The sequence below is a fragment of the Macaca nemestrina genome, chromosome 11, assembly GCF_043159975.1.
Source record: "Macaca nemestrina isolate mMacNem1 chromosome 11, mMacNem.hap1, whole genome shotgun sequence".
Lineage (NCBI taxonomy): Eukaryota > Metazoa > Chordata > Mammalia > Primates > Cercopithecidae > Macaca > Macaca nemestrina.
The window spans coordinates 39,309,508-39,332,795 of NC_092135.1; the positions used below are offsets into that span (position 1 = coordinate 39,309,508).

A 23,288-nucleotide genomic window follows, 5' to 3' on the forward strand; every position below is an offset into this window, starting at 1 on the left:
GAACTGAAGTCATTGGCGGGCGGGAGGACACAGGAGTCAAAGCAAGAGCATGACTAGTGCAAACCTCATCTTACACTGGTTTTGAAAATGGGAACAAATGAAACAAACCCAGTCAAAGAGTGTAAAAGGATAAGCGTATTTTTAATTCTCTAAATAATAATTTTACCTGGATATCCAATAGACACAGGCTAGGAAAATTTGATAGATTGCACATGTATTTCTATATACACATTCTGTATATGCACATCTATTTCCACATACATTTATATAAAATAAATCGTATATTTAATTCTACATATAATAAATATTTGGGGATCATTTTACATATACTATTTAGAATAAAGAGCATTTATACCTATTAATATTTCTCTCGAAACTTCTTCGAGACCACTAAAGTAATATTTAATTAACCTAACTAAAAATTAGACAATTCAAGTTCTTAGAGCTACTGCTCTAGGAATATTGGAGAATTCTCAGAGTCATTTACTGAACTGTATAGATTTTTTTCTTGGCACTTTCTGGTTTTGTACCTGTACTGTACTCTAAATAAGAACACACTACACATTTCAGCAAATGGAAGTAAAATTTACTCTTTAGGGCTTGTCCTTCCCATTCTCCTTGTATCTGACATTCAAGCCTTGGCTCACAAGCACAGTGACCTAATCCAGAAGAAGCTCGGTGAGCAGAGCAGATTGATCTCTCTTTGGTTGCCACTTCATGGTTTTTTACAACCACAGTGGGTTGTTGGACCAGTTCTACAATCCCTTGTGTCATAAAGAGATCAATCATTTGGTTTCAAGCTTTTTCTTAATCGCAAGCCTAATGGAAAGCTAGAACACAAATTCTCAGCTAATGCAAATGAATCTGGGTGATTTACTTTCACTAAAATATTAGTCACTAATGAAAAGTTTCTTGCATCTAAATTCAAACATGCAAATGTATGCCAAAAGTTTGGAAACTTATAATATATGTGCATATGTCTCTGTATCTCTACAAAAGTGAAAAAGAAATAATTGTTTGATTTGATTCCGAAGGGACTGACTACGGTGAGCTCAGAAGTAACCAGTCTCACAGCTATTTCATTTTTCAGAATATTGCTTAATGTATTGAACTATTCTGTTATTCTAGTTCATTTGTGCTGTTATAACAAAATACAGGAGGCTTTGTAGCTTAAACAATGGCAGCTTATTTCTCATAGTTCTGAAGGCTGGAAAGTCTAAGATCAAGGTGCCAGCAGATTCTATTTTCCATGAGGGACCATTTTATGACTCATGGAATAAGGTCTTCCAGCTGTGTCCTCATGTAATAGAAGGGGCAAAAGACCTCTAAGATTTTATTTTTCTATTTTTTGAGACAGAGTCTCACTCTGTCACCCAGGCTACAGTGCAGTGGCATAATTTTGGCTCACTGCAACCCCCGCCTCCCAGGCTTAAGCAATTCTCATGCCTCAGCCTCCCAAGTAACAGATTACAGGCACGTGACACCACATCTAGCTAATTTTTGTATTTTTAGTGGACTTTGCCATGTTGGCCTGGATGGTCTTGAACTCATGACTTCAAGTGATCCAACCCCCGCTTGGCCTCTCAAAGTGCTGAGATTACAGGCGTGAGCCTATTTTATAAGGGCACTAATCCCATTTGTGAGCACTCTACTAATAACTTCTCAAAAGAACCCACCTCCTCATAACATCACCTTGGTAATTAGATTTCAGCATTTGAATTTTGGGGTGATACACATTCAAACCACAGTAGATGGAACTAACACACATGTGATTCCATGGAATAGGGTTTACTATATAAGTGAAAAAAATGGATTATTTAAAAAGCCACAAAAATAGCATTTTTTACAATTATGAAAATATTAGAAATTCAGAAATGAAAACACTGGCTGGAAATCTCTTGTGAGCTTTCTCTATAGAATTTGTAAGATTTACTAGAATTACAGATTAGGCTCAGCAGACCTCAAATCTTCTAAATATTTATGGTTAATTCTCATTGGAATGTCCCTTCTTATTCAATGTTTCATTTTCCAGGATTTGACGGGCTGAGGTTTGAGTTAGCCATAGTCAACTGTCATCTGGAAATAGCTAAATACAGTTCAATAAGGTATTTTGAGAGAGAGAAAGAGACCACATTTATAAAACGTTTATGACAGGAAATTGTTATTGTTCTATTTTATGACTATTAATGTTAATCTCTTACTGAGCCTAATTTATGAATTAAACTTTATCATAGGTAGGCATGTATAGAAAAAAACACAGTCTATATAGGATTGGGTACCATCCACAGTTTCAGGCCTTCACAGGGGATCTTGGAATGTATCCCTCGTGGGGATACATTATTCAAAATTTAAACTTTCTCTATTGAATGACTTTGAGAAATCTCTCTTTATTTCTTCCAGATTCCATCATGAATGTCAAAATTTCTGAAGTTTTTTAACTTCCTATTGTTACTGGTGCAGATCTACTTCAAAGAGTTAAAATGAACAGTTCCCTTCCACATTCTTCACCAAATGAAAGCACTCATTTTTCTCAAAGAGATAAGCTACTAGTAAGATTGAGACACTGAATACTTCAAACTGGTTACTTAGTTATTCAGCCTGTTGTTTACTCAGCACATTTTTTTTTCCTTTTTAAACAATTAATAAACCTGACAAGGAATATATAGTTAGTTGAAAAACGTCTTCAGTTGAAATTCTACAAGCCATCTTGCTGCTTTGAGAATGGGTCAGGAGGATGCTGAAGCATCATGATGTTATGCAGTTCTCTGAGTTGATATGTTAAGGCCCAGTAGTCAAAATTGGTGAAGGAAAACTCAAGGTCACAGGGTTTAATGCTTGCTTTCCAACTGATTTCCAGTGTGATTCCTGGGGATGCCATTCAACTTCAGCTACCTGCTTTAATTCCTTGCTTTTTAAATATCAAACTGCTGTGTCAAAAACCAAATAAAGAATCATACGGGATTTGGCCTCACATTTGAGCTGAGTAGAGAGCTGAGTGACAGTTAGTTGTAATTCATACTTTTGAATAATATTAAAACAGTGATATATTTTTCAAAGTTAAAGGACAAGAGGACAAAATTTAGGCAAGTTCTACTACAAGGTAATATTTTAGTAGCTTGCGAATGGTGAAACTATGGTTGCTTAAAATAGTAAATATACCTTCCAAATTTCTAAATGTTATTTGAAAAGGATTTTGCTTAATATGTCTCCTTATGTTGTCTATTTTGACTTTCACTTACACAAATTACATCCAAGTGACACATTAAAGAACAACATGTAATGTGCATCCATTCTGGAGTTGATCAATGTGAGGTAAGGATTACTGTTTATCGCCAAGTTTTATAATCACAGTAATGCACATATATACTTTCTAAGAATAAACTATATAACCTGCTACACATATGCAACAATTCTAGCTACTAAATGCTTAATATTAAAACTTCATATAACACCCTTAAAATACTACTGAGAATATGCTCTGATATGTTTTGTTTTTACTCTCTTGCTTTTTATGGTTTTATGAAATGTATTTTAAATAAGTCATACTGTATACCTATTCTAATGTAACTCCTCTTGCTCTATTCCTAAGTATTTTTTCAGGTTCAAACTCCTCTCACTACACTCAAGGATGTATGCTTCAACCTTACCCAAGAAGTTAGAGGTCTTGAACATACAATAAAATACTTTCTCCTGCACTTATCCCTCTGTATATGTAGTTCCCTAATTTTGTAATGTTCTTCCTTTCCTCATCTGCCTACCCAACGCTTAGAGTGAGATGCCTATCAACTATCAGCTCACTTGGGATATCTTCTTGCATCTTCTCACGTAGAATTAGATGCTTCTCGTCTTATTCGTCTTCTTTAATTTTTACCTACCTCAATTACTACATGTGAATTCCATGAAGGCAGAAAATAGGACTTTCTAAATCCCTGGTACTTAGCTAAATATCTGGAATATTGTCAGTGCAAACAAATTTTACTGAAGTTGATTAATGAATTGAATTTTGGAAAAGTCCTTACTGCATTTCTACTGGCACATTTAAAGAAGTCTTTTTGGCCTCATACTCATTACATTTTCTACATTCTTTGTTTTCCACTATCAAGATGAGAAAGATGAAGGAAATATCTAGATAAACATGGGCTACCAGGTCCTATAAATATTCATATAAATTAACACTATCAGTAGTAGAACATTAGCATGTCTCTTCAGTAGGGGAGAGATCACTCATCCTAAGGAACTTGAGTTCTCTGGCTTTTTGTGGTTTCACACAAGACTTCCATCTAGGAAGATAGTACGTTTGAGAAACAGGTAGAAATAATAGTAGTTGTTTGCACCAAGGGGTAAATCTCCATATCAAAGCAATTGCTATTTCTTCTACTACAGATACCAGGTGTACACACAGAATAAATATTTTCTTGGGGTGGGAGCAGTGGATCCATGTTGTTGACTTACACCTATTTAAAACTGGCCAGGCACGGTGGCTCATGCCTGTAATCCTAGTACTTTGGGAGGCTGAGGCAGGTGGATCACCTGAGGTCAGGAATTTGAGACCAGCCTGACAGTGAAACCTTGTCTCTACTAAAAATACAAAAATTAGCCACACGTGGTAGTGGACGCCTGTAATCCCACCTATTTGGGAGGCTGAGGCAGGAGAATCATTTGAAATCTGGAGGTGGAGGTTGTAGTGAGCTGAGACTGTACCACTGCACTCCAGCCTGGGCGACAAGAGCAAGACTCCATCTCAAAAAATAATAATAATAATAAAATAAAATAAATTAAAATCAAATCAAAATTAACTGAAAATAGAGTATATTGCAGCAACAAATAAAGATCCATAATACACCAGGAATCTCATTACAGAAAAGCTGTGATCAAAAATGATAGAAGTAATGTAACTTCATTTGAAACCACTACTGTCTAGGAAGAGGGACAGATATACACTCTGAAATTATGTCTTAATGAAGAATATCTCCTTTTAACTTAAAGCCTTCTGTGATCATTTCTAAACTACTAGTAGGCAGTTTACACCATTTGTAAAAATTTAAATTTTTTTGGTTTCCATAGTTATTCTTAAACAATAATTCTGTTTGGAGGAAGAGAACATGTACTTAATATAATATTAACATTCATCAAAGATGTAAATCCATCACAAATGAATTAACTTCTATTCAACAATTAACTATTTTAGATGACCTTTTGAATTCTCAGCTACATATAGGGTCAAATTATTTAGTCATCCTTTCCCCAGAGGTATTTACTCAGTTAATTAGTTGCCCCTTCTGTCAATGTATTCGAACATTTTTAAACTTGAATTCTAAGTCTCTTTAGCAGGATTAATTTAGCAATTATACCTTATAAATCAGTGTTAAGAAGTCAGATGAATGTGCAAAAGCATATTTCTAATTAAACAGAATTTATAAAACTAAGTCCCTGAAAAAATGAACATACATACATATATATGTGCAAGTATGCATGTGTATATATGTTTATATATACACATATATACACATATATATTTAGAACAGTCTTCCATAAGTGCACAAACCTAATTTCATGTAGGTGTCATTTGTCAATATAAACAATATCGGTATAAGCCTTTCAAAAGGATGAAACACCTATAGAAGTTCTATTCTTTCTAGAAATTGTTGCTTTGCTTCTGGGAAGCATCAAGCTTGGCCCCGAAATCAGCTAGCGTTAAGGATCATAGCCTTTAACTTAACTAACTCAGTTACTTAAACTAATCTCTTTGAGAGGAAATCCTTACACCTGAGATAGGCTTGAGACTATCTGATCACCTTAGCACAGCTCAACACAGAGAAAATACAGCAGGATCTACTCTTAAATTGTAAGAGCTTTACTAATCAAAAGTGTTCTGAGCTCCCAAACCTAGGTCTTCCTGGCTAATTCCACTTCTTTGTTTCTTAGCTGTAAGCTTATTGATGTTTCAAGACACTTTAGCACAGGGTTCCCTCTCTGTGCTTTAAGATCAGTGTTGATGACAGATACACTTACTATAACATTGCAATTGCACCTCTTCTCCTTACCTTTGTTTTGGAATTCTGCGTGCTGAAATTCCACTCTATAGTATGATTTTAAATTAGAAAAATATTGGCAATATTTTAATGAAATTTTTTAAATGAGGCTATGACAAGATTAATTGACAAAATAAAGTAAAATTAAAAACAATCAAGTGCTGAAAATTCGTTTTTCTTCTTCAATAGCTTCACTAAATTCCTTCCTTCCTTCCTTCCTTCCTTCCTTCCTTCCTTCCTTCCTTCCTTCCTTCCTTCCTTCCCTCCCTCCCTCCCTCCCTCCCTTCTTTTCCTCCCTTCCTTCCTTTCTTCCCTCTTTCCCTCTCTTCCTTTCCTCCCTTCCTCCCTTCCTTTTTCCATAGTAGTAGCTGGAATAGGATTTTTAACAAAACAACAACACAGATACATTTTTCCTGTCTGGAAGACAAAAAAAAAAAAAAATGGAGTCTTGAAAAACCTCTAGGTTAATTCCATTTTAGATAATTTGGAATACATACAAGATTTAAACAAGAAGTTTGAAGAAGTATTAATTTTCCCATGGTGAATCATTACAGATAACAAAGGCTACCATTTACCTTGGTCCATTTTGAGAATGCCTCTAAGTTCTAAATCACCCCCAGGATTTTTTCAGCACTTTCTCATAAGAGTTTAGTTTTATGGATAGAAATATAAAAGTAAACAACCAGCTACATAAAATTTTAAATAACAGAAGTTGCCAACTAAATTAGATACATTAGAATTACTGACAATAGATTATGAGTGGATTAAGAAAAAATGCAATTACACATATTAGGAAAGTTATATTCCAACTGGAAAGTAAGGTAAAATAATCAAATGGAATTTAAAAGTCTGAGTATGCATTATTTTAAGGAGTTGGGTGATATATAAGGGGATCTTATTCTTTTGTAGTTTCCTGATCAAATATGCCAATTAATTATGTCATATACTAAGAATCACACAGGAAAATGTTCAGAATAGAAAAACAAAATATGAGAAAAGATGAGTATGTGTGTATATATTTGTATGTTTTGGGGTGAGCTTTTCATATGTCAGAGAGTTTTTTCTCCAATCAGTTTTAGTAACATCTTCACACACGTTATCCTCTTAGATTTAAAAGAACTTCAGAATGTTTGCTAGAAAACAATCACATAGATTGAATAATCACTTTTGCTAGTGACATGAAAGATAAAATTCCTTTTTTCATTGACCTCAGAACTTTCCATATTCTTTTAACAGGATAAGAGCAGATGCTGCCACAGAGACTGTCATTCCCATGGATATTTAAATATATTACCACTTGGGGGCCAGGCGCTCACGCCTGTAATCCCAGCACTGTGGGAGGCAAGTTGGGTGGATCACTTTATATCAGGAGTTTGAGACCAGCCTGGCCAACATGGTGAAACCCCGGCTATGCAAAAAATACAAAAATTAGCTGGTGGCAGAGGCCTATAATCCCAGCTACTTGGGATGCCGAGGCGGGAGAATTATTTAAACCTAGGAGGGGGAGGTTGCTGTAAGCTGAGATCATGCCACTGCACTCTAGCCTGGGCAACAGAGCAAGACTCTAAGTAAATAAACAACTTACCACTTGGCACCACAAATGTAATCTAACAGGGATGTTAATAAAAAGAAGGCTTCTCTTGCTTATACTCACTTTAAATGTTAATAATATAATATTGACAGGAGGCAGGGAAATCCTGGGTAGAAGACAGCAATTCCCCAGCAAAGGTCCCGCCCTCAAGCCTGGAAACCCACGGCCCTAAATGGGAACAGGCATTCCTGTTTTCACACTCAGATGTTGTCCTTTGGCCTGCCACACCTCCTTATCCTGTACCCATAAAAACCCCAAACCTCAGGCTCCACAAAGAGAAGAACAGAGATGCAGAAAAGCAGCAGAGCGAAAGAACGGTGCAGCAGAGAAGGAGAGAAGCGAAGGAGCATCTGAATGTCGAGACAAGTGTGGCTGGGGATGGTCATAGAGGAGATCAGCCACAGGACAGCCAGACTCCAAGGGAAGATCATCTCCCCACACCATCCCCTTTCCAGCTTCTCATCCATTCCACTGAGAACCACCTCCATCCAACAATAAAATCTTCTGCATTTACCATCCTTCAATTTCCCTGTGTGACCTGACTCTTCCTGGACACAGACAGGAACCTGGGTACTAAGAGGGCACTGAGCTGGTTAACACTTAAGCCATCTGCAGATGGCACAGCTAAAAGAGCATTATAACATGCTTTGGGAGTGGCAGGCACCCACCCGTAGATGCTACCTTGGGGCCAGAGCCCAAAAGTGCTGGCCCTAGCTCCTGCACCTACCTGTCTGCATGCTCCCATTCCTGGAAGGGGTTTGAGCCCATGGCAGCCAAACAGATGAGCCACAACCCTGTCGCACATCCTGCGAGGGGAGTCTGGGAACTCCTGTTTCATTAACATCATAAATTATCTTAAGAATGTCAAATTTAAAACAGCGTTTTGATACATCTTAGTCCATCTTGTTTCTATTTGTCAAAGCTGTTCACTGCTTCCATCATTCTTTATACAGTTGTGTGCATTTCTGTGGAAATTTTCTGGATTGAGAGGCCTTGTATTTTATAGAATGTATTTTCATTGCTCATGTTTGCGTAATCACCTCTGAAGAAATATATTTGAAAAGGTGATGGTTTTGTTCTTTTAAAAGCTTAGTCATACATATCTATCTGAAAATTCAAAAACAATATAACCAAAAGCCTGAATTATAACTGAGTTGAATAAAATTAGTATCTAGAAAATATAATTAATATCCAAAAAGAAAATTACACTTTATAATTCAGTTTCCTTCCTCCCTCCCTCCCTCCCTCCCCTCTCCCCCTCACTCCCTCCGTCTCTCTCTCTCTCTCTCTCTCTCTCTCTCTCTCTTTCTTGGATGGAGTTTCACTCCACCCAGGCTGGAGTGTAATGGCATAATCTCTACTCACGGCAACCTCTGCCTCCTGGGTTCAAGCAATTCTCCTGCCTCAGCCTTCCAAGTAGCTGGGAATACAGTCACCTGCCACCATGCCAGGCTAACTTTTTGTATTTTTAGTAGAGACAGGGTTTCACCATGTTGGCCTGCTGGTCTCCAACTCCTGACCTCGGGTGATCTGCCCACCTCGGCCTCCCAAAGTGCTGGGATTACAGGAGTGAGCCACCGCATCCGGCCTACCTTCTTTTCATATCACTTTTTTATATACAATTACATAAAAGATATCACAAAGCCTTTACATAAAAATAAAATCACTTATTCATTATTATTATATATGTATTCATAACTGCAACTAAGAATCTGCTGACTGTTTATGTAACTTTAATGCTAAGAAAGGAAACTCAGGCCAAAGAAGGAATCTTCTGAAGATCTTTAAATTCCCAGTCAGAATTTATCCACAGAGTCAGAGTAATTGGACATTTAGAAAGAGGGAAAAGACCTTTAGAAAGAGGGAAAAGACCTAGTGACCAAGTTGATTTCCACAGCCTACCTGTGGTCTCTCAACATTCTTACATCTTCAGGTTATTGTCCTGAGATTTATGCTTTTTCTAATATATATCTCCATTTATGGTCTTGAATTCAGCTTACTTCACCCCAGACCTGGAAAACTGTCAGCCAACAAGCCCTGTCAGGCCCCCAGACAGGTTTTGCTTGGGCATGTTATTGACGATACAATGTTTTAAAAAATAGTATCTGACTTTGAGCACTTTAAATGTATACATATATGGCACTCCTCCTGAACAACTGGAATTTCTGGTGACCCGGGACCTCTTCCCGCATGACAGCAATTAGTTTGTGTGAAGCTACCCAGAAACCAGATATGTTATCTCCAGTTTTCTATCCTTTCTTCTATTCTTTAGGGTCTTACCGACCCCCAAATGAAGGACAGGTTCTCATTGAAATCCTAGCTTCAATATCCTTTGTGTTACACTCAGTCTATGAGAATCTGAGTTAGAGACTTCTAGTACAGTTATTTCTTTCCCAGCTCCATCTTGCAGTCTGATTCACTTGGCTGATACCTTGATTCTGTTCCCAAATCTGGGTCCTTACCTGAAAGCTTGACTTTTCCTTCTGCTGTTATTTCTCTTCATCTCGTGTTTCATTTCCCCCTACTCCACCCCTACTATAATGTGCCAGTTTTATTAACGTTTTATTACTTTTTAGATTTTAATTATTATCACTCTTATCATTAATATCTAGGTCACATTTTACCACTGTGGAATTTAGATGTTGATTTTTAAAAAGACAGAAAATTACAAGAAAGTTAATAGTCTAATATTATGGAAAGATTATGAAGGAAAAAATTTCCCATGGATATTTCTTACTAAAATACTTGGTTGCCGAAGCATTCCTTCAAATACTTTAAGCAAAGGTTCAGAGAAACAAGCTTATAACACCATGTGATATCAATCTGCTGTGAAAAAGACTTCCCGTTTGCCTTTTGATCAAAAGTACTTTTTTATATGAAACATGTAATTGTTTAAGAGCCCAACTTCAAAGTCTAAATGTGTGTGTGTGTGTGTGTGTGTGTGTTGTCTAATGGTGTTTTTTTGCTCAAACATAATACTTGCAACTTTGAAATGCATATTAAAAGTCTGGCAATAAAATTCATGCTTTCTTAATAACTGATATGCTTATGGTTGAAAGAAAAGGCAGGTTCTAGATTTTCTTTTTGAACTTTCATTACTACGCAAAATTTAATATTTCAGTTGCATTGTTCCATGAATGGACTCACCCTGACAATGTACTCCTTCGTCATACCCGTCTGGGCAGTCCAAGACACCATTGCACAGCTGGGATAAATGAACACATTTGTTGGTACCAAGGCAAGCAATGTGATTCAAGGGGCACTTGATTTCTACCTCCTCAGGACCTGAAAAAAATGTAAAAAAGAATAGAATTATGTGTTAGCTTTTTAAAATGGTAAAACTGTTAAGCACAAGTAATTACTAGCATTGTTTTACAAAACAAAGCTATAGAAAATACTGTGAGAGAAGAGTGCTGCTCTTGTTCTCAGAGACATTGAAGTTAGCCTATGTGATTAAACACCTAATTTCTAAAAGCCCCATAGAAAAGGAAACATGTATTTTTTCAAATAATGCATTAAAAACATAAATATTCTTTCCAAACATTAAAATAGTATGGATTTAAAATCTGAGGGTTGATATGAGTCATTGTGTCATCTCATATCCCTAGATAAGTTGGGCAAGGTACTTAAACTTCTTGAATCTCAATTTCTTCAGCTGTGAACTATGGATAATGGTTCTCCGCAGGTCTCTTGTTAAAATTACATCAGGTAACATGAACAAAACTGTTTCAGTGGCGTTTAAGTGAAGTTATGCCAATCTAAAGGTTATATTATTTTTAGTCTGTTCTTTAAGAATATGAAGTTATAAATGTATTTATGTATGGTTTATGTATGTATTATGTATGACTTCTATTGCTTAAAAATCTTTTACTGAGCAACTACAATGGAATAAAATTTGCTAAATAACAGGAAGTGAAAAAAAGAACATACTCATTTTTTTAAACACCAGTGATAACTACTTGGTATAATCACCCTTTGTGTTTTTAAGATAAGCTTAAATCAGAACATATGGTCTTTTCTCAGTTTACCCATTCCAAATATTTATCAAGCATCCAAATTGTATGTTATTTTATCTGAATGTCAGGCTCTCAATTCCCAAATCCTATCTATACTTCTACAAGCACTTTCCAAATCGAAATATGATTCTTCTTCGTCTTATGCAGCTTTCCCAAATCCAAAGTGTAATAATTCCAATATGACTACTATCTTATATTTAATCTGACATAGATTATTGCTGCAACCTTGATTCTATAGTCAGATACACTTAGGTTTTAATCAGAACTCTGCTGAGTCCATGGGACATTAATTGATTTAATCAAATAATTATTAGTTTTCTCATGTATAAAATGAAACTATCAAAAGAGCCTACCTCATAGGGTTGTTGTGAATGTCAACAGTTATTCACTACAAAGCTCTGAGCACTGCAATGCAGGCTGAGTAGGAATTCAACATGCATTAGTTACATAAATAAATGCAGCATAGCAGAGTGCTTAACAGACTGTGGAGCCAGATTCCTGGGTCTAAATGCTGGCCCCACTATTCATGAGCTGAATGGCCTGGGCAAGCTGTATATCACGTCTGTATTTCACAGGGTTGTGGTGAGGATTCTATCAAAAGCTCTTAAACACTGTCTGGCAAACACTTAATAAGTGTTTGGTGTTATCATAGTTAAGTAAAAAATGTTCTAAGATGGTAAGTTGCTTTTTGGTAAATAGTTATATCTCAAAACTCTCTTTTCTGTTGTAAGTCCCTTTCTTCCTCCTGAAAAAAAAAAAAGTTCAAAAATTTCATGTTTTACTTTCTCTACTTAGTTGAGGTAAAAATAATAATAATAATTAAAAGGCCAATCTAACATATTTTAGGATATGCAAAATTATGAGAATTGCAGACGATTACAATGTGATAAAATTAGAAAACAAACAAATGAAAACAAAAATATCATACAAGCGAAAAAACAAACGACTTGTCAAAAGTTAAATATAATTTTGAAATACTTTATCCAATAGGAATTATAGGTGTAAATCATTTTGTTTGATGCTAAAACAGCTTTCTCTTAACCTTTTGCGTTTCGGGGGATATAAACAAATTTTCATGCTGTAGCTTCACTAGCTGAATTGTTTAACAGATCTCTCTGTAAATTTCATGTGTATTTATATAATTACTACTAAACAAGGCTATTAAATGTCAAACACCTGTCACCCCAAATGCACAACTCATTTTCTGTAACATGCTGATATAACTTGAGGATCAATATTTTTAAAATATATCTTTATTTCCAAATATATTTTATATATATGTGTGCATATATATTAACAAAGTACAAATATACAAATTTAAATACAAATTACAGGAATAAGAGTAAGTGAAAGAGTTTTCACTGAGCCTTTCTAGCTATTTAATCTTATATTTACAATATTAACATAAATGCATTTAAAAATGAATTTTAAAGACACATAAATTAATATTAAAAAGCTATAAACTTCTATGACCAACATCATAAAGTAGCTTTTTAAAATAACTTGGCTGATTCATAAAAATTTTAAAACATGCATCCTTGCATGAATTTCCAAGAGATGTTTAGGCCAGTTATATTTAGATATTTCTGTAAAAGTTCTAAAAGTTACCCACAGAGAAAGCACTTCATAAAACTGAGAGATTTTAGAAGTATCAGTTAGAAAACAAAAAATGACTCAGCAGTTCTCACGAGCAGCAAGATTCTTTAAAAAGTGATTCATGTGTTGACTCAAATGGAAGTATGATTTTTCACTGTTAAGATTGCCAGGTAACTGAGGAACATGATAATGATAGCAGGAGTAAAATACACATCTGGTGGCCAGAAGAAAGGCTCAGCTACTTATAAATTTTGAGAAAACAGGAAAAAGTATGTTTATTTTGCAAAGACAATGTATAGAGTTATTAGATTATTCCTAGTGGTAAAGTTTAGGGACAAGAGAGAAATTAGTCTGGGAGAACTAAAGAGTTAGTTGGTTTCTTTATAGACCAGCTACTGTAGTCTTTATCATCTTTGATATACTCTTGTCTTGGTTGCCAGGACTATTGGGTAACTCATGGGACAGCTGGATCATGGCTGGATGAACTGTACCTTAACCAGTCCTTCGCAAATTTTCATGTCAATACACATTAAGACAATCATAATATTTGCAAGGTACACTGGAGTAAACAGCAAAGAATATTTTTAGAGGTGGCCCGAGGCCCCGGTAATTAGCCTCACAGTTGAGGGAATAAATATTTCAGACCTCTTTGAACAGTGCTTGGATATTTCAGTTGGAAAACTGCTAAAATCAGTATTTTGTTGTTCTTTCTGGAAAATGGGGAGACAGACAGGGCTGTCTGAGAAATAGCAATGCCTGCCTCAAACAAAATTCTCTCAAAAGCCAGGCAATATGGATATTTCATGTACTGTTACTTTGGGGATTACTCTATTCTAATTTCCAATGATCATTTGTGCAGTGAAAATATTTGTATCCCATGAAGCTCCTTACAGATTCTGTCCATCCTGTAAATGGACAGAACAGCCACTCTGATTACTGCTTCTACCCGTCCACCAGCGTGAGAAGCATGGGATAATGGGGGCTTCATGAATTCCTGAGAATATGGCAATGTTGCCTTCAATTAAATAATTAATTTCATGAAGACTTTCAGGCATTTGAACATTTCACAGCCAGAGATTATAAACGAGGCACAAAAAGGAACATGACTGGAGGTTCTCTGGTAAACCTGGCATTACCTCTGTAGTGACTGAATCATAAGGAGTTGGGAGGGACCTGGGACAGAGGCGAGGTGACCAGGTAGTGCAGGACAAATTTCAAAATTATACAAAGACATTAAAAACTTTTAGCAAGCATGGTAGTCCTTGTGAGAATGTCACCTCACCTTTCAGCAACATGCACATTCAGAAAACATTCCCTGTCCCTTAAATCTAAATGTAGGTGACCTAAGCAAGATAGCAAAATTGAAAATGTAACAACCTAAAAAGAAAAACTCCATCATTGGGTGACCTAAATTATATCAACCCATGAGGCTAGTATTTATACTTTTAAATTATGTATAAGCCTTGACCAATTAGCAGAAATGGGTTTCATTTCTTACACTAAATCTTATTTTACAAATAATGCTTCCAGGATAATGCAAGGATAATGGGATTCACCTGTATACTTCTGAATGTTTAAATTATTATTAAGTATAGAGTAAATATCTTACCGTGTACATTAATAGGGGATAATAAAGGACATAAGTTCCATCAAATGTATCTTCTGATTAAAGAAAATTGAGATAGCATGTTTTGTGGAGAGGGAAATTTTTCTTCTACTCTAATGGCAGACGCAGTCAAATAACTGCACTTATCCCAACACTGTCATATCTTAGCAGAAGCAGCATGACTGCTCCTTCCTCACAGCTAACCTCTCTACCTTACACTATATTACATCCCACCTTTTAGGTCTTGTCCTATCTAGAATTGTCTCTCGGTTTTAATTCCCATTTATTTTCCCAATATTTCAAAGTCCCGTGCCTGCAATCTCACTCAATTTTCTTAACTTATACCCAAGAAAAAAAGTTACTTTTGCTCTTTAAACTTTCCTTCAAGCAGTATCCCTTTTTGCCTACTGAAAAAAAAATTTACTATTAAACTTCTTCAAAACACAGACGGCACCTGCTTCATGCCTATTCCCATTTCACACTAGCCTCTGCTTCTAACATTCTGCCAAACTTCTCTCCAGGGCCTCTGTGGTCCCGGCCACAGTGAGGCCAGAGGCATGCAAAGTCCTCCAAAGACTGACCAGAATGCCTCTCTCTGAGAACATTTTCCACCATTCTTTCTCAGGCCTCTTATATTCTATTCACACCATTATTTTTGTTATTCCTCACAGCATTCCGTGGACATGATTGGACACATTTCACACACGCTTTTTCATCAAATCCCCTCAATCTTCTGCCTGGCAAACACATGATTATCCTTCAACTATATACTGTCCTTTCTTTTCCTACAACTCTTCTGACTTCTCCAAATTCTGTGGCAGATTATAGATTTGTTCATGGTTATTATTTCTAAGTATTTTTCTTCAAAATAAGACTATGAGATATCTGATGTCACTGATTATTTCCCATCTATTTCACCAGTGCAAACACCTAGCAGGTTTCATGACACAGAATTAGTGCTTGGTATACCATTGTTGAAGGAATACACACTGCATTTTAACTCCTGGCTAATTTCTACTTCCTCTGACATGCCAGAAGTTACTCTTTTCCACCATTAATGCAGGTCAGACCAGGTTCTACAGAAACTACTTTCATCTCATGAATACTCTCAAAATTAAAATGGTCCTCAATTGCTGGTTACAACAAAACCAAACTCCTTAGCCTGATTCAGTAATCTAATTGAAGCTTCATGAGTATGATTTACAATTAATTTTTAGTATTTATACACTACTTCATTCACTGCCATCTTTCACCTCCCCAAAATACACCAAATATATTCCCATTCCTGGATCTTTCTTTATGCAATACCATCATCTAGACAGGAAACCTCTTTGTTCTTTGCCTAAGAAAATCCTTCAAGGTTAGTCTCAAACCCTAGTCTCTCCATAAAGTTTTCTTTGTGAAAAACAGCATAATACAGTGAAAAGCATGTTAAGGTTTAGAGACCAAAGACTTGAATCTGAGTTTCAACTGCTATTTGCATGTCTAAACTTGCATAAAGTACTTAACCTCACCAAGACTCTTCTTTCACATTTGAAAAATAGGGATTAATAATACTTTCTGCCTGACACTATAATGATAGGAACAAATGAAATCATGGTTGGGACACACTAGGCAAAGGAGAGTTTTTTGTGGATGCCATTGCTCCCATGTTGCTCAATGAACTTATACAGACATTGTCTATATCACACGTTTTTGGATACATATCTCATTGTAGAGTTTATGAACTGTATCATATATGCATGGTTGAATACATCTCTTGAGGCCCAAGGACTTACATTTATTTTTTCCCACTCTATTTTATATATTGGGTAGCATAATGTAGCAATAAAAACATATTGATTCCTAGTTGATATAAAATCAAGTCAAAAATACTTTGTTATGTAAAGCTATCACCAAATTTGATACGTAAAGCATAAGATGTCCTTGATATGCAAAAAATTATGCAGTTTTACATTTCCTTTGATTGCCGCTATCTAGTTAATTTAAAAACAGTTTTAATTGTATTTTTAAAATTACTTGAACATTTTTAGTAAAGCCTACTACTAATTCCAAAACACTGAGGGTTATGAGGATAACTTCTATTGAAGTAATTGATTACTTCTTTTGGCATGAAAACAGATCGCTGCAGCCTTGACCTCTCTGGTTCAAGGTAACCTCTTGCCTCAGCTTCCCAAGTACCTAGGACTACAGACTTGTGTCACCAAACCTGGCTAATTCTTTCAGTTTTTGTACTGACATGTTGCCTGTACAACATGCCTGTACATGTTGGTCTCACCATGTTGCCCAGGCTGGTCTCAAACTCTTGGGCTTCAGCAGTCCTCCTGTCAGCCTGTCGGTGCTGGGAATTACAAGCATGAGCCCCTATACCTAGCATCTTTTAAATATTTATTCCTGTGCAATCTTTCTCCTTATGAAATTGAAGATCCTATGATTTCTAAGAATTTGTAACAAATGCCTTAAAAATTAACTTTCTTGGAATTATTTAAAAACAAATTTTTAGTGTTATTATAACTAAGTTATATATTAAGATTTATAGAGTACCATTAACCTGATTTCAAGTATGTTCTTTTACATGTGTTTTTTTTTTTTTCTTTCTTTTTTTTTTTTTTGAGACAGGGTCTTGTTCTGTTGCCTGGGCTGGGGTACAGTGGCGTGATCATGGCTCCTGCAGCCTTCACCTTCTGGGCCAAAGCAAACCTCCCACCTCAGCCTCCCATGATGCTTGGCTTTGTTTATTTATTTATTTATTTATTTATTTATTTATTTATTGTGAGCAGGGGTTGGGGGGCGGCAGGTTCAGAGATATAATTTTGCCACATTGCCCAGGCTGGTCTCAAACTCTGGAGCTCAAGCAATCTGCCTGACTTTACCTCCTGAAACACTGGAATTACAGGCATGAGCCACAACACCTTGCCTTCTTTTATTAAGAATGCTTTTCACACACAATTAGATCTATTTTCTTGGATGTATTACAGACAAACTATCACTTTTAGTATTTTAAGGTGGAAAAGTAATTTTTATGTAGTTATTATAAGAGTATGAAAAAATTGCATTATAATATCTATTATAATTTACCATAGCTGAGAATTCAAAATAGTTACAGCAATCTAGACCATTTATAAGACTATCAAGAATGTGAGCAACATCATTTACTCAATCTTTTTTGGGAAAATTAGTATATAATATAAAGATAGTTAATATCATACTTCAGCTTATTATTAAATATAATATCGAATCACAATATCTTTACAGAAGCAATACAACTTTCCTAGAACTGTGTTTATTTCACAAGATCTTGTTCTTATTTTCAAATACACCTTATTTTACATCTGAGCTATTTCACCTGACAAACTTATATGTAAGTGCATTAAATAGAATAAATTTATAGTATTTCAAATAAAATTAAAATTGGATTTATGAGTTTCAACTTCCAAATAAAACAATATTAATTGAATCATTTGTTAATCTGTATGATTACACTTGAGGATGCAAGAATATAAATAAGAACCTCTAAAGATTCATGTGCACTCAATACTAATAGTAACTCACTCAAATCAAATAATTTCTCTGTAAAATAGGTTCCAGTAATGGCTTTTGTGTTTACATATTTCAAATGGATGTTGTGAAGATTCACAAACTGCAAGAGATGTAAAGATGATTGATTTTGTCCGGCTGCAGTACCCTTTAGCCATCTCTGACATCTAATTTTTAAAGCCCTGGGGAAGGAATTTTTGTAGCTTTGAACACTGTTTTAGGATTTAAAAATCCTTTCTCTTTTGAAGACTCAGTGTAGGAACTTTTTTTGCATCTAACATAGAACTTTACGTATGTATTTAATATGTGAAAAACATACCTGCTCGTCTAAAAAAAAGAACACCTGCTATGACCAAAGTACCAATGGTATGTATTATTATGAATATAAACAATGGAGTCTAGTTAAGATCCTTTTACTGAAGGATTTTAGATCATGTGAGAAAGTATTGTCATGTTAAAATAGCCTCGTGTGTGTGTGTGTGTGGGGGGGGGTGTATGTATGTTTTCTGCTAACTTTAGAATGTATCAAGTGATTTTTATCAGTTTAATGGCAAGTTGGCACCTGAATCTAAAAAGTATAGGTTAAGTCATAACATTTTCCTGCACTGCAACTATAAACACTTAGAATATAGACAAAGTTGGCAAATAAAAATTATTGTGTGGACATAGGCAAAATATTATTGTCATTAATTATAGCCTTAGAAATAAGAGATGTATTAGACAAATGGAATGTGTTGCTTTCTGACCTTTCATTACAAAAGCAAATAGATTAGAAAATAAATGAAATCACTGTTTTATAAGTAATTGTCATTGCAGCATTGCCTCTCATCAAACCCTATGTTAATAGAAGGAACTCAGCCTGAATGATTAAAAATCAGTGCTCTCACCAACAAGGCACAAGTATACATATGTAACAAACCTGCACGTTATGCACATGTACCCTACAACTTAAAGTATAATAATAATAAATAAATTAAAAAAAAAAATCAGTGCTCTTTTAGGTGTTTTAAATGCTTCTTTATTCCTCTCCATGCATTCTTCATATTTCTGAATTGCTGGATTACCCTCACACTCTCCTTGTTAAAAGCTCCAGAAATTTATTTTCTCCTTCGCCCCCCTCCTCCACTTCTACCTAGGTTAAAATGCACCTGGATTTTTTTTTTTTTTAATCTCTTAGAGCTCTGTTCTTTGCTAGCCAAGTTGATATACTAGGTTCTTTCATGGGTGATATATGTGTATTAAACAGGATTCTTATGAAAACAATGAGTCAGTCAGAGATTGAAATTACAAGCTCTCTGTGAAAATAATAAAAGTACTTTTGTTTGAGAGAAGGATAATTTGTTGATTGATACTCATTTCACACTTCTTGGGTGGCAATTTGCTGACTTGTAAAGTTGGCTCTCTGACTTTTTCAATGAATAAACACATGTTTAATCAATGAATCATAAAGAAGATGCTCTTCAATTTTCAATTTTTAGAAATCCTATTGAGTCCTTAAGATACAAAACACATGTTCCAGTCATTATTTAAAACCTCTCTGTAAGGAAAAGATTTACTCAATTTGCTGATTTAAGAAAAAGTTAGGAAGCCAAATATGAACTGTTCCACTTGTATCTTTTTTCAGAAATACAGAATAGAAGATAAGTATTTCATCTCTGAAAGCAAAGCTTTTTCCTCTTCTTCTCTGGGGCTACTTTACTTATTCTAACTGGGTGATAGCTCCTAATTGCAACTTTGAAGTTCAGGGCAGCTTGGAGAGCCTACCCAATTAGAAGTAGAGATAACTCCCTGGGAGGAGGCATGTTAAAAGACTAATGCCTGACAGGAAACGACAAGCCAAAATCAGATAGTTCTACACAACTCTCAGAGGAAAGGGGTCTTACTGCTAGAAAGGGACATTGAGTGGGAGCAGCCAACTGGCTCGTGCACTTGTCAGACAGATGAGTCATTTGATCTTTGATTCCACAAATGTGTTAGAGATTGCCTCTGAGCCAAACTGTGCACACACAGATATTGCTATTGGCCACTTTTAAGAGGTATTTTTGTTGTTTTTGTTTTTAAGAAACCTGTAAAAGAAAGAGGATTCTTTATCCATCCTCTTCCTCTATAGGCTAAAATAAAAAAAAGTTAGATGCAGGTCTCCAGTTAAGGCTTAAAAACCAATGGCATGTTAATGTCAGCTGGTTAGTGGAAGAAAGGGTTTTGGTGGTATGATGGCCAAGTGATAATAGTCAAATGAATTATCAATATAATATATAAATCATTACCAAAGTCCTCAAAGGCACTATTTAGCTTTCTGCAAAACAAAACAAAAAAAAAAGTAAGAAACCAACATTTGATGACTAAGTATAAAAGAAACCCAAATTAGTAAACACAATGTCTCCATCCTTTCTTGTTCTCAGATTAAGAAACAAGGAGAGCAGGGATACTTTGAGGCCCACAAAAAGTGTTATTTCTGGTCAAATTAGCTCATTACTATAATTTTAAAAAGAGGAAATCAACTCCACAAAAACTGGAAAACAAGCTTTTTTATTTTATAGATCTCCCTTAAGACAACATTAAATTATATGTACTGGCCTAAAAACAAAACAAAACAAAATATCTGTGTGATTTAGGGAGAAGTTTGCTCTGTGTCAAATGACCCAGATTCACTGCAGTATATGGAGACAATGTGTAGAAAGATCTGGCACATTTATCAAAACAAAAGAAGTTGTTCATTAGTTATTTTACTTGGAAAAATAATTCTGATATTTTCCTGGATTGAGTGGATGAGAAAAAAATAGAGATGAGAGAAGACACAATAAATATGGGAGAGACTTGATTAGCATAAAAGTAGTATCATAGTGAGAGGATCAGTTAGAGCATGTATAGTGAATCGTCTTTCACTGGAAGAATCATAGTGCGAGACATGGTGATTTTTATATAAGCCAATTTACACTTGAGAGGAAGACAGAATATTAAACAGCCCAATTTAAAAGCCATAGGATGATACAAACATTCTTAAATATGCCAGTCCTGAATCATTGGTAAATTATATGCATTTTATATTTCAGACACAAAGTGAATGTTGTTGATGACAAATATTCTTCAAAATTTAATTTCTTATGGTATTCAAAATGACATTAACTCTGAAAACGATTTTATGATACACTTTTAATGAAAACAAACTGTCCTTTATTGCATTCTGTAAAAGTAGCATTAATAGGATAATTGCTGTTTATTGAGTACTTCCTATGTTCCAGGCTCTGTGGTGAGCACATAATGTCCATTATCTTATTAAATCTTCACAATAACATCATGAGTTAGGTATTATAATTGCTATTATATAGATGAGGAAATGGAAGATTGCAGAGGTTAAATACTTTCTTCAAGGTCACAGAGTTGCAATGCTATTATTTGAATTTAGATCTCTTCTGTCTCCCAAACCTGGTTTCTTTATTTCTGTACTATATTGTGATACAATCTCAGACAAAGCAATGAAGTCTAATTATGTATCTTTTTCTGTCTCAATCTGCCTTTTTTTGTGTAGTAGACTATGGAAGTATCTTGAGGAAAAGGGAAGAAAATCACATGAGACATCAAGATTTTGAAGTCATGCTATGCCAATACTAAAACAGCTCTTACAGTCAAGGTGATACTCAAATATTTAGCAACAGGTGGAATATACTGTACAGGCTATAGCTTTTACCAGCAGCCATGAATAGGCAACTTGAGGGGAATCTTGGCCATTTGTAGGTGATCCATGAACTCTGGCTGTGGGAGAAAGGTAGAATAGAATGGGATGGAGACGAGTGGCAAATGAGAGACATCACAGGCTGACTGACAGGCAAGTAGGTGGAGGAGTCTCAGGGTAACCTCTCGCTCTGCCCACCTGTGTCTGAGCCAGCATGAGATTATTTGAGAGGTCCTGTTAGGGCACTGGATAGCAGCTATTTAAAATGAGTAGAAGTCTTTTAATATTTTATTAATGAGTATGACTGTGCCATGCATGCCAGCTAACCATCAGTCATGCATAGAGGAACTGTATTTGTCTATTTTCAGTAAATCCTAACTATGCGTATGATCTCACCTGCCTTGCCTCGATGATAGAATACTTATTCACTTGACTCTAGGTTGTCCTTAGTGAATACAAGTAAGTTTTTCAATACTGTATATTGCTAAGGTAATGCCCAATTCTTATAATAATCAGCTAAGTGACCCTTACCACAAAACCATTCCTTTAACCATTTAATCAGTCTGTCACCGTGTGCTTATTTTTACTTTGGTGGGCCGTCTTCTAAGGTCAAGCAGACTGGCCACATGACAGTCGCTACGTCTTCCTGGTGAAGACCTGTTAGTTCTGCCACTTGGCACAGCCTCAGGGCCTGGTTAGCTCAGCAGGTTGAAGCCCAGCATGAAGGATGTCAACATCACAGGTCCAAATACCATATGGTACAAGGATCTGTCTTTCCATTTTTCAGCCTCAGATCTTACCTCCTAACATCTGCCACCCATATAACCTCTTTATACTAGAACGGACACTAGGCAAGTTAGTACCTTTGAAGCAACACAAAACCCTAATAGGAAGGATAGATACCACCTGGTAATCAATTGCATATTAAAAATGACAAAGCCTTAACTCGGCTTGAGTTGAAGATCAATATGCCAACACTAAACACTCAGCCGGATTCTCCCTAGGAAATGCTGCAAGGAATCACTACAGGGCCTTTGAGTGAGGTCATATGATTGCCTCAGTGCACTACATTAGGCGGGTGCAAAAGTAACTGCTGTTTTGGCCATTGAAAGTAATAACACCTTGATTTTCTTGTTTTAAACAGAGCCGAATGCCTTCAATGTATGTGAACCAATAAATAACTGCTAAATAAACCGTATTTGGTGACTAGTGAATCAGCAAAAGACTTCTGTTTCCT

At 35.6% G+C, this 23,288-nt stretch overlaps 1 protein-coding gene across 4 annotated transcripts in view; it reads right to left on the reverse strand.

Moving 5' to 3' along the window:
- Window positions 1–23,288, reverse strand: part of LOC105492606 (LDL receptor related protein 1B) — a 1,932,714-nt gene that overhangs the window by 1,254,755 nt on the left and 654,671 nt on the right. For all 4 annotated transcript variants that reach the window (XR_011609732.1, XM_011759820.3, XM_011759819.3 and 1 more), the window contains exon 3: window positions 10,771–10,908. Coding sequence is in view for 3 of the 4 variants with exons in the window: in XM_011759820.3 (XP_011758122.2) it covers window positions 10,771–10,908 (138 nt within the window). In the remaining variant the exon portion in view is untranslated. The remainder of the gene's footprint in view (window positions 1–10,770; window positions 10,909–23,288) is intronic.